The sequence below is a fragment of the Anomaloglossus baeobatrachus genome, chromosome 9, assembly GCF_048569485.1.
Source record: "Anomaloglossus baeobatrachus isolate aAnoBae1 chromosome 9, aAnoBae1.hap1, whole genome shotgun sequence".
NCBI lineage: Eukaryota > Metazoa > Chordata > Amphibia > Anura > Aromobatidae > Anomaloglossus > Anomaloglossus baeobatrachus.
The window spans coordinates 43,267,423-43,279,903 of record NC_134361.1 but is presented as its reverse complement, the minus strand read 5'-3'; the positions used below and the strand labels follow the sequence as shown (position 1 = coordinate 43,279,903).

The following is a 12,481-nucleotide window of genomic DNA, read 5'->3' as shown; positions in this document are numbered from 1 at the left end:
GGAATTTACGGTAAGTAAACAAAATTCCCTTCTTTGTCGCTCCATTGGGAGACCCAGACAATTGGGACGTCCAAAAGCAGTCCCTGGGTGGGTAAAATAATACCTCGTGATAGAGCCGTAAAACGGCCCCTTCCTACAGGTGGGCAACCGCCGCCTGAAGGACTCGTCTACCTAGGCTGGCATCCGCCGAAGCATAGGTATGCACCTGATAGTGTTTCGTGAAAGTGTGCAGGCTCGACCAGGTAGCTGCCTGACACACCTGCTGAGCCGTAGCCTGGTGCCTCAAAGCCCAGGACGCGCCCACGGCTCTGGTAGAATGGGCCTTCAGCCCTGAGGGAACCGGAAGCCCAGCAGAACGGTAAGCTTCGAGAATTGGTTCCTTGATCCACCGAGCCAGGGTTGATTTGGAAGCCTGTGACCCTTTACGCTGGCCAGCGACAAGGACAAAGAGTGCATCCGAGCGGCGCAGGGGCGCCGTCCGAGAAATGTAGAGCCTGAGTGCTCTCACCAGATCTAACAAGTGCAAATCCTTTTCACATTGGTGAACCGGATGAGGACAAAAAGAAGGTAAGGAGATATCCTGATTGAGATGAAAGGGGGATACCACTTTAGGGAGAAATTCCGGAACCGGACGCAGAACCACCTTGTCCTGGTAAAACACCAGGAAAGGGGCTTTGCATGACAGCGCTGCTAGCTCAGACACTCTCCGAAGTGAAGTGACTGCTACTAGAAAAACCACTTTCTGCGAAAGGCGTGAGAGAAATATCTCTCATTGGCTCGAATGGTGGTTTCTGAAGAACCATCAGCACCCTGTTCAGATCCCAGGGTTCTAACGGCCGCTTGTAAGGAGGAACGATGTGACAAACCCCCTGCAGGAACGTGCGTACCTGTGGAAGTCTAGCTAGGCGCTTCTGGAAAAACACAGAGAGCGCTGAGACTTGTCCCTTAAGGGAGCCGAGCGACAAACCCTTTTCCAGTCCAGATTGAAGGAAGGACAGAAAAGTGGGCAAGGCAAAAGGCCAGGGAGAAAAACCCTGAGCAGAGCACCACGACAGGAAAATTTTCCACGTCCTGTGGTAGATCTTGGCGGACGTTGGTTTCCTAGCCTGTCTCATAGTGGCAATGACGTCTTGAGATAACCCTGAAGACGCTAGGATCCAGGACTCAATGGCCACACAGTCAGGTTGAGGGCCGCAGAATTCAGATGGAAAAACGGCCCTTGAGATAGCAAGTCTGGTCGGTCTGGTAGTGCCCACGGTTGGCCGACCGTGAGATGCCACAGATCCGGGTACCACGACCGCCTCGGCCAGTCTGGAGCGACGAGGATGACGCGGCGGCAGTCGGCCCTGATCTTGCGTAACACTCTGGGCAACAGTGCCAACGGAGGAAACACATAAGGGAGCTGAAACTGCGACCAATCCTGAACTAAGGCGTCTGCCGCCAGAGCTCTGGGATCTTGAGACCGTGCCATGAACGTCGGTACCTTGTTGTTGTGCCGGGACGCCATGAGGTCGATGTCCGGCACCCCCCAGCGGCAACAGATCTCCTGAAACACGTCCGGGTGAAGGGACCATTCCCCTGCGTCCATGCCCTGGCGACTGAGATAATCTGCTTCCCAGTTTTCCACGCCTGGAATGTGAACTGCAGAGATGGTGGAGGCCGTGGCTTCCACCCACATCAAAATCCGCCGGACTTCCTGGAAGGCTTGCCGACTGCGTGTGCCGCCTTGGTGGTTGATGTATGCCACCGCTGTGGAATTGTCCGACTGAATTCGGATCTGCTTGCCTTCCAGCCACTGCTGGAACGCTTTCAGGGCAAGATACACTGCCCGTATTTCCAGAACATTGATCTGAAGCGAGGACTCTTGCTGGGTCCACGTACCCTGAGCCCTGTGGTGGAGAAAAACCGCTCCCCACCCTGACAGACTCGCGTCCGTCGTGACCACCTCCCAGGATGGGGGTAGGAAGGATTTCCCCTTCGATAATGAAGTGGGAAGAAGCCACCACCGAAGGGAAGCTTTGGTCGCCTGAGAGAGGGAGACGTTCCTGTCGAGGGACGTCTGCTTCCTGTCCCATTTGCGTAGGATGTCCCATTGAAGAGGACGCAGGTGAAACTGCGCGAAAGGGACTGCCTCCATTGCTGCCACCATCTTTCCCAGGAAGTGCATGAGGCGCCTCAAGGGGTGTGACTGGCCTTGAAGGAGAGATTGTAACCCTTTCTGTAGTGACCGCTGCTTGATCAGCGGAAGCTTCACTATCGCTGAGAGGGTATGAAACTCCATGCCAAGGTATGTCAGCGATTGGGCCAGTGTCAGATTTGACTTTGGAAAATTGATGATCCACCCGAAACTCTGGAGAGTCTCCAGGGTAGCGTCGAGGCTGTGTTGGCATGCCTCTTGAGAGGGTGCCTTGATCAACAGATCGTCCAAGTACGGGATCACCGAGTGACCCTGAGAGTGGATGACCGCTACTACAGTAGCCATAACCTTGGTGAAAACCCGTGGGGCTGTTGCCAGGCCGAACGGCAGTGCCACGAACTGCAGGTGTTCGTTTTCTATGGCGAAGCGCAAGAAGCGCTGGTGCTCTGGAGCAATCGGTACGTGGAGATAAGCATCTTTGATATCGATCGATGGAAGGAAATCTCCTTGGGACATTGAGGCGATGACTGAGCGGAGGGATTCCATCCGGAACCGCCTGGTCTTTACGTGTTTGTTGAGAAGTTTCAGGTGCAGGACAGGACGGAAAGACCCGTCCTTCTTTGGGACCACAAACAAGTTGGAGTAAAAACCGTGACCCTGTTGCTGAATAGGAACAGGGACCACCACTCCTTCTGCCTTCAGAGTGCCCAGCGCCTGCAGAAGAGCCTCGGCTCGCTCAGGAGGCGGGGATGACCTGAAGAATCGAGTCGGGGGACGAGAGGTGAACTCTATCTTGTAACCGTGAGACAGAATGTCTCTCACCCAACGGTCTTTTACCCGTGGCAGCCAGGTGTCGCAAAAGCGGGAGAGCCTGCCACCGACCGAGGATGCGGAGTGAGGAGGCCGAAAGTCATGAGGAAGCCGCTTTGGTAGCGGCACCTCCGGTGGTCTTTTTAGGACGTGACTTAGACCGCCATGCATCAGAGTTCCTTTGATCTTTGAGGCCTTTTGGACGAGGAGAATTGGGACCTGCCCGCGCCCCGAAAGGACCGAAACCTCGACTGCCCCCTCCTCTGTTGGGGTATGTTCGGTTTGGGCTGGGGTAAGGATGTATCCTTTCCCTTGGATTGTTTGATGATTTCATCCAAACGCTCGCCAAACAATCGGTCGCCAGAAATTGGCAAACTGGTTAAGCGCTTTTTGGAAGCAGAATCTGCCTTCCATTCCCGTAGCCACAAGGCCCTGCGTAGTACCACCGAATTGGCGGCTGCAACCGCCGTACGGCTCGCAGAGTCCAGGATAGCATTAATAGCGTAAGACGCAAATGCCGACGTCTGAGTGGTTATGGACGCCACCTGTGGCGCGGACGTGCGTGTGGCTGCGTCAATTTGCGCTTGACCTGCTGAGATAGCTTGTAGCGCCCATACGGCTGCGAATGCTGGGGCAAAAGAAGCGCCGATAGCTTCATAGATGGATTTCAACCAGAGCTCCATCTGCCTGTCAGTGGCATCTTTGAGTGAAGCCCCATCTTCCACTGCAAGTATGGATCTAGCTGCCAGTCTGGAGATTGGAGGATCCACTTTGGGACACTGAGCCCAACTTTTGACCACGTCAGGGGGAAAGGGATAACGTGTATCCTTAAGGCGCTTAGAAAAACGCTTATCTGGACAAGCATGGTGATTCTGGACTGCCTCTCTGAAATCAGAGTGGTCCAGAAACATACTCCGTGTACGCTTGGGAAACCTGAAACGGAATTTCTCCTGCTGAGAAGCCGACTCCTCCGCCGGAGGAGCTGAGGGAGAAATATCCAGCATTAGATTGATGGACGCAATAAGATCGTTCACTATGGCGTCCCCGTCAGGAGTATCCAGATTGAGAGCGGCCTCAGGATCAGAATCCTGATCAACTGTCTCCGCTTCATCAACCAGAGATTCCCCCCTCTGAGACCCTGCACAATATGATGATGTTGAGGGAAATTCTAAGCGAGCTCGCTTAGTCGGTCTGGGGCTGGGGTCTGTGTCAGAACCCTCAGCCTGGGACCCATGAGATACCCCGGGAGGACATTGTTGGTCCAGCTGAGGTGGGCCAGGGAACAAAGATTCAACAGAGTCCCTGTGCTGAGATACCGACCTGGACTGCAAGGCTTCTAGTATCTTAGCCATAGTCTCAGAGAGTTTTGCAAACTCCGTCCCCGTCACCTGGACAGTGTCAGCAGGTGGCTCCCCCTGGGCCCCCCCTAGCAGAGGCTCTGGCTGAGTAAGTGCCACAGGGGCAGAACAGTGCACACAATGAGGGTCAGTGGACCCTCCCGGTAGCGGGGTCGTACATGCGGCGCAGGCAACATAATAAGCCTGTGTTTTGGCACCCCTGCCTTTCGTGGGCGCCATGCTATTATCTTCCCTGAGCAACACAATAGGGTATATAGCCAGAAATCAACTGTGCACCATACAGTGTAAAATATATATACCATAAACATATAATGTTACACTACTGCACAATGGGGCTAGCACCACAGGTGCTGCTTACCACCCGCTTAAAGCGGTTGTGAGGCCACCAGAGTCCCTGCCTGGGTCTCCCAGACTTTGTCCCCCTCTGCAGCGTCCGAGGAGCTGACAGGAATGGCTGCCGGCGTCCTGAGGAGAGGAGGGAGCCGTGGGCGTGACCCAGAAAGTGCGGGAACTGGTGCCCGCACTGTGCACAGTGAGGGGGGTGGAGTATGCAAAGCATGCTCCAGCCCTCAGTGCTGCTCGTTCTGTGCAGCGTCCCGCCCTTCCCCTGCCTGTCAGGGCTGGGGGTGGGAAGAAAGGAAACTAGGCCGCAAAAAGCCGGGGACTCTAGTAATAAACGCGGCCGCCGTAAAAGCGCGGCCGGCGTGGAAGTCCCCGGCGCACTACAAGTCCCAGCCGCGCCGCGGTGTTTCCATGGCAGCGGCGGTCAGTGCGGCAGTATCTATACATAAACACACTCAGCAGCGCTGAGTGTGTAATGGCACATATTAACCCGGTCAGCGCCGCGGTCCCCGGTGCACTAGCACACCCAGCAAAGCTGGAGTGTTGCTGTGCGCTGTCCCCACAGGGATACAGAGTACCTCCAAGTAGCAGGGCCATGTCCCTGAACGATACCCGGCTCCTATCCAGCAGGCTCCACAGGAGTTGTGGATGAAGCACGGTCTCAGTGCCTGGAGACCGATAGGATCCCACTTCACCCAGAGCCCGAAGGGGGATGGGGAAGGAAAACAGCATGTGGGCTCCAGCCTCCGTACCCGCAATGGATACCTCAACCTTACAACACCGCCGACAAGAGTGGGGTGAGAAGGGAGCATGCTGGGGGCCCTATATGGGCCCACTTTTCTTCCATCCGATATAGTCAGCAGCTGCTGCTGACCAATCTGTGGAGCTGTGCGTGCATGTCTGCCTCCTTCGCACAAAGCAAAAAACTGAGGAGCCCGTGGGAGCACGGGGGGTGTATAGGCAGAAGGGGAGGGGCTTTACACTTTTAGTGTAATACTTTGTGCGGCCTCCGGAGGCATAGCCTATACACCCCAATTGTCTGGGTCTCCCAATGGAGCGACAAAGAAAGGCATTGTGAAAAAAACAAACAGAAAACAAAAAAAACCCTTATTACTATCGTTCTTAAAGAACCCATTTACTGCAGCAGCGCAGCCACCTAGGGTGGATACATCTAACTGGATCCAATATTTCCCGGAGGATTCGTCCACCAGTCAGTGTTTTTCTCCATGCCCACATAGAGGGGAGCGTTCACCAAATACCTATTGTGCGCTCTTGTTCACCACAACTAGATTTCTTAATGTTTTATTCCCCCGTCACAGGTCAGCAATTCCGGTATGTAGGACATCCGTTTTCATAAGTACTAGTGACAGACATATGCAGACCCATTAAAATCAATGGGTCCACGCACACATCCATGTTTTCTCACGGACATGTCCGTTTTCTCCGGCAGCATGCGTGTCACACAGATGTGCTCTGTATGACATATACCAGAGAGAAGTCGTGTCTTTGAAATAAAATGATTTTCTATACTCACCTGTCTCCAGTGTTGCAGTCTTTGGCTCTGCTGTCACTTGCTTCTGAGCCCGCTCATTAAGCTTATGAATCGTTACTGCATCGTGGACGCAGAAGCAGCAACACCAAAGACAGCAGTGCCAGGGACAGGTGAGTTTAGAAGATCCTGCTGTCCGTGTGCTATCACAGATAGCACACACACAGTAAATACGTGTGCTTTTAATCACCGACGTGTGAAGGGGGCCTAATGCCGGTACGATCTATCGTGCAATCGCACGAGCGATCATACCCACCCCCGTCGTTTGTGCGTCATGGGCAATTAGTTGCCCGTGGCACACAAAGTCGTTAACCCCCTGTCACAAGTACTTACCTCCCGGACGACGTCGCTGTGGGTGGCAAACATCCACTTCCTGAAGGGGGAGGGACGTTCAGCGTCACAGCATCGTCACACAGCGGCCAGCCAATAGAAGCGGAGGGGCGGAGATGAGCGGGACGTAACATCCCGCCCACCTCCTTCCTTCTGCATTGCCGGCGGGACGCAGGTAAGCTGTGTTAGTCGTTCCGGGGGTGTGTCATGGTGCGATGTGTGCTCCTCAGGAACGATGAACAACCGGAGCACAGAAGGAGGACCGACATTTTGAAAATGAACGACGTGTCAACGAGCAACGATAAGGTGAGTATTTTTGCTCGTTCACAGTTGTTCGGAGGTGTCACACGGTACGATGCCGGATGTGCGTCACTAATGACGTGACCCCGACGACATATCGCCCGATATATCGTACCGTGTGACACCGGCATAAGACTGTGGCGTATTAAAGAACTGATCATTTGGTCCTCACAAAATCAGGCATTTCCTAAATTCTATCTTCATGTCTAGTACCATCCAAGTATGAGCATGAAGGGGCTTTCTGTCCATGCGGCCTTGTCTGACACTGCATCTTGGATGGGGGGGGGGGCGCTTATTGGCAGTACCAAGCACACTCGGAGAGAATTTGCACAAGTCCACATATGACAAATTCTGTGGTAAATATAAATGAGTTGCATGTGTATTTTGAGGCAGATTTCCAACCTGAAGCATTTCTGCTGCAGAACGAGCGAGCTGATGATTTGGTAGTATTCTTTGCAGGGAAGACGTCTGCAGCGTGTGGGCGAGATCGGCAAAATCTCATTCACTTGACTTCTACTCTAATCTTCCATATGTGAATTCATGAGTTGCGCATTGCAAGCTTCATTCTGTCAATTATTTGGGAATCACAAGGACTGATCTCCCACACTCCGGACAAAAAATACTAAAGTGATAACATCCCAGAAAACACTTTGAAATCCAAAAGGATGTAAATGACCCTCCAAGAAATGAATTCTATATTGTATCATAGTAATAACCCTACAGGAGAGGTCATTATTTCAGATTTCTTACCTTTATATCGCGGTACACGACGTTCCTGGAGTGCAGATATTCCAGGGCGGATACAATCTCTGCACCATAAAACCGCGCTCGGTCTTCCGTGAAGACACGTTCCCGAGACAAGTGAAAGAACAGCTGTAAAGAGACACCAATACTCTACTTAGCAACGTCATATACTTGTCCTGAACCCCACTGATTGAGAAAGCGGAGCAATGAGAAATATTCATATATCCTCATTATTTCACAAGGACACTTCCTAACATCACTATCTATATACTCCAGTACAGAACGTTTCTTTTTTATTTGTATTTATAAGGAATTGTCTACAAAGTCAACTCACCTCTCCTCCATTAGCGTACTCCATAACGAAGCAGAGCCGGTCACTTGTCTGGAACGCATATTTTAAAGCCTAGAGAAAGAAACATAAGCGAGGAGACTCACACCATACACCTGCAATCAAAAGTCCAGGTATACAAAATTACTGTTACTGCAAGATACGTACCGTTAAGAAGGGATGCCTTGTGTTCTGCAGGACTCTGCTCTCTGTGACGGTGTGAGCCACTTCATCCTGAAACCATAACATAAAATGCTTACACCGGAGACACACACCGGGGTGGCGGGATACTATAATCCGTCACATGTACATGATTAGCGCTTTTTTTTGCATTTAATGTTCTCTATTAGATTAGAGGGTGCACATTGTGCTTTTTCCTTGTGAGACAAATTATGCCGTAGCGCCTTATGTTCCATTTCCTTCTAAACTATGGAACAAAATAAAAAAAGGTAGGGTTTAAAGGGAATTGGTCATGCTGTGCTGCTGGCAGCTCTTCAGAGGAAGTATAGTTAGATTTGGAAGCTTTTTTTCCCCAGCAGCGCACCAGGTGACTGTTCTCTTCTACAGCGATAGACCTCTCAATTATCTGGAGAGGCGTTGGGACAAGCCGGCCAGAGGCATCAGAATAGGGTCACCCCTCGCCTGATCTTTTAACTATCTACTCGGAAACTCCAGAGAATTTCAGAAAAGCATAAACCGGGTCTTTAATCTTGAACCAGGCACTAATTTATAGAGCCAAAAAAAAAAAAAAAAAAAAAAAAAAAAAAAAAAAAAAAAAGAGGGCCCCGGCCGCCTAGAGCCAAAAGACAAAAAGACAAGGAGGGCCCCGGCCGCCTAGAGCCAAAAGACAAGGAGGGCCCCGGCCGCCTAGAGCCAAAAGACAAGGAGGGCCCCGGCCGCCTAGAGCCAAAAGACAAGGAGGGCCCCGGCCGCCTAGAGCCAAAAGACAAGGAGGGCCCCGGCCGCCTAGAGCCAAAAGACAAGGAGGGCCCCGGCCGCCTAGAGCCAAAAGACAAGGAGGGCCCCGGCCGCCTAGAGCCAAAAGACAAGGAGGGCCCCGGCCGCCTAGAGCCAAAAGACAAGGAGGGCCCCGGCCGCCTAGAGCCAAAAGACAAGGAGGGCCCCGGCCGCCTAGAGCCAAAAGACAAGGAGGGCCCCGGCCGCCTAGAGCCAAAAGACAAGGAGGGCCCCGGCCGCCTAGAGCCAAAAGACAAGGAGGGCCCCGGCCGCCTAGAGCCAAAAGACAAGGAGGGCCCCGGCCGCCTAGAGCCAAAAGACAAGGAGGGCCCCGGCCGCCTAGAGCCAAAAGACAAGGAGGGCCCCGGCCGCCTAGAGCCAAAAGACAAGGAGGGCCCCGGCCGCCAGGAGCCAGAGGACGATTCATTATAAGAGTTTAGATCATTGTGGTATTACAGAAGATAATAAAAGGGTATGCACAGGCCGTACTAACCTTAGCGATTATGACATCTTTCCGTAAAATCTTCATGGCGTAGTAACGACCTGATGCTTTTTCTCGAACCAGGATGACTTTTCCAAACGTTCCTTTTCCCAGAAGCTTGAGATAGTCAAAGTCATTCATCGTCTGTAGACAGATCATAAAACAGATTAGAAAAAATGAACAAGTAAAGGAATATTAAAAATGATGATAGTGTCTTTCATCCAGATAGAGCGCCACTCTGATTTATGGCCTATATCTGGTATTGCAGCTTAGTCACATTCATAGCAATAGGATAGAGCTATAAGACAAAACACTGCCCATCTTTTACTTTTGAGGACAATCCCCCCCCCCTTACATAAATTCATGCATTTTTTGGGCTAAAAAGGATTTTTGCAATGGGTTCTATTAAAAAAGTTGCAGTTTTCCTTCTATAGCCTCTATGATGCTCTGTTACTGGTGGCTGCAGAATGAGTTAACTGAGAATCTGTCCTGGAGCTCATTCAGATGGTCTAATGGTAGAAGCGTTACAAATTCTCTCTCTTTTTCAGCGCTCTTCAGCTGATTAATGAGCACAGAGCACATCAAAGTGCACAGTCAGTAAAGCCAAACTGTACAAAATATTAATGAAAGCAAATTGCTAAAAAAAAAAAAAAAAAATAAAAAAAAATAATAAAAACACAATTTTTAGCTTCAAATACACAAATAAAAATCCCTACGGGTGTCAAGGCCATAAAAAAAAAAAAAAAAAAAAAAAAAAAAAAAAGGTATTGCAAACCATAGTCAGTAGAATATGCCAATTCGGTGGGGATCAATCACTGACACCTAGCAGCAAAAGATTTTTTTTTGGGGGGGGGGGGGTAAATGCAACAGTCCATCCATAAATTGTAGAAATATACGACAGATCTCTGTTTTGGCTCCTTACTACTTTGGGTCGTCCCTTGGAGATTGCTATGTCCATCTCTTCCGTACTCGGGGTGTCACTGGGAGAACCAAACTTTATGTCCATGGCCTCCTCCTCCTCTTCGTTCTCCTCGTTCTTCAGGCTGTTGGCCACAGTTTGGATCGCCCTCATCCACTCCTCCCTGTGTAATAAATAATGGGATTATTACTAAAAAACAAAATATAATATTGCACGAGTGTTCGTTTAACTAGAAGATTCGCTCATTGACAGAAGCCCCCCCAAAATAAAAAAAATAAAAAAATCTATTAACTGCCTCCATTGCAATTATGGATGCTGAAAGTGCTGGGCAAAAATGGAGCTTGTAGTCCAGATCATCACCCCTCCCCGGTCTATTACATTGTGAGAGATTGATTTTTGGGCTTGTACCTTTCTTCGGGGGTGTCCACGTGAAAAGTGCGCTCGATAACTGTAGTCCATTGCAAACAGCGGATCACGAAGGTGTTGGCCCGAGGCCGTTCTGTTTTCATAAGCTGACATTCTGTGAAGAGATTTACATGGACGTTATCATTGTCACAGGCCGGGACGTGTAAACTGGATCCAGTAACATACTGGGTTAATAGATTCTATCAGGTTTTTGTCATTTAATCTGAGACCAGCATAATGCGGAGACAGATCCTGATTCCAGTGATGTGTCACTTACTGAGCTGCTTAGTGTAGTTTTGATATTGTTTAATCAGCAGGAGATTATCATTACAGGACTACTTGGCGTGCTGCAGGTAGTCCAGCATATTCATAAGCCCTGTATAAAACTGTTAGATCTGCAGCAGAGAAAACATTGATTTTATCAAAATGACAGCAGACAGCTCAGTAAGTGACACATCGCAGGAATCAGGGTCTCTGTCGCTACAATACTGCAAAACCTGGTGACAGATTCTGGGACTTACCTCCTACAGTGAAGTTATTGAGCGGAGGGAGAACCAAGCTGTGCTCGGAGGAATCCGGCTTCTCCTTGTAGCCGATAAATGAGCCATCACTTTTCAGAAGGAAATATCGGGGTCTCCAGGTCTTTATATATTCACCTATAGAAAAGAGAATGTATAGGGCATCACAAACCAACAATATGATGCCAAGACGAGTAATTCCAGAACCTTTTCACTTTTAATATCACCCGTAATATGTACAAATACTTTGAGAAACAAATCATTTGGAGGTGGGGGGGGGGGGGATAAAAATGAATAAATGTGGTTGCATAAGTGTGAACACCCTCATATTTGGAGATGTGAGTGTCAGAATTAGGCAACCACATTTACACTTATGTTACAGTCAGTTCACGGCCGCCATCATTACAGCGATTCTGATTAACCCCATAAAGTTTAGCTTGAATTTTTGTGACTTTCCTCTGCTGAATTTTACAGCAAAAGCCGTGGTCTGTAAACAGCTTACAACACAGCAAAGGGAGCTCATTACCTTACCGACCTAGGACGTACTGATGCGCCCTATGTCGTGTCCCTGCCTTTGATGCGGGCTCACATGCAGAGCCTGCATCTTACCCTGAACAGGTCAGCTGATCTGAACTGCTAACATGTGCCTCCAACAGGCGCGGGTGGATTGTAGCCTCGCCCGCTACGGTTAACTAGTTAAATCCCGCTGTCAATCTCTTGACAGCGGGATTTAACATATGGGAAGAGCATCATTCCCTGCTCCCATCGGCAGCCCAGTCACGTGATCACAGGGCACCAATGGATTGGTATGACAGATGGAGTCACCTGACCCTCCTGTGACCGCCGGCTGCGATCGGTCAGCCACAGGAGATCAGCATTTCTGCACAGCCCCCAGATCTTGAAATATGACAATGTTACGGATCTTAGAAAACGGAGCTAAAGGCGTTTTGTTTTTTGTTTTTTTTATTTTTTTTTTTTAAAAAAAAAAAAAAAAAAAGTCAGGTCCAGGTGGTTGCAAAGAAGCCAAAGATAACAGTAAAGGAGCTGCAGAAAGTTCTGGCAAGTAATGGTGTGCACTGCATGTCACAATCTCCCATATTCTCCATATATTTTGCCTGTGCAGTAGGGCGGCAAGACTGAAACCTTTTCTCACAAAAAAAAAAAAAAAAGCCAAGCCTGGCTATGTTTTGCCAAAACCTGCATCAAATTTGACAAAATCTTGTTGGAAAACGTGATCTGGTCAGATAAGGAGGAACTTTTTGGATTTTCTTTTTCAAATTAAGTTTGGTGCAAAAGATCACCA

General features: G+C 49.8%; 1 protein-coding gene across 1 annotated transcript in view; it reads right to left on the bottom strand.

Moving 5' to 3' along the window:
• Nucleotides 1–12,481, bottom strand: part of AKT2 (AKT serine/threonine kinase 2) — a 74,695-nt gene that overhangs the window by 41,236 nt on the left and 20,978 nt on the right. The window contains exons 3-9 of the mRNA XM_075323658.1: nt 11,182–11,316; nt 10,664–10,775; nt 10,259–10,418; nt 9,349–9,480; nt 8,067–8,132; nt 7,905–7,973; nt 7,577–7,699 (exon numbers count right to left, since the gene is read on the bottom strand). Of these exons, the coding sequence (XP_075179773.1) occupies nt 7,577–7,699; nt 7,905–7,973; nt 8,067–8,132; nt 9,349–9,480; nt 10,259–10,418; nt 10,664–10,775; nt 11,182–11,316 (797 nt within the window). The remainder of the gene's footprint in view (nt 1–7,576; nt 7,700–7,904; nt 7,974–8,066; nt 8,133–9,348; nt 9,481–10,258; nt 10,419–10,663; nt 10,776–11,181; nt 11,317–12,481) is intronic.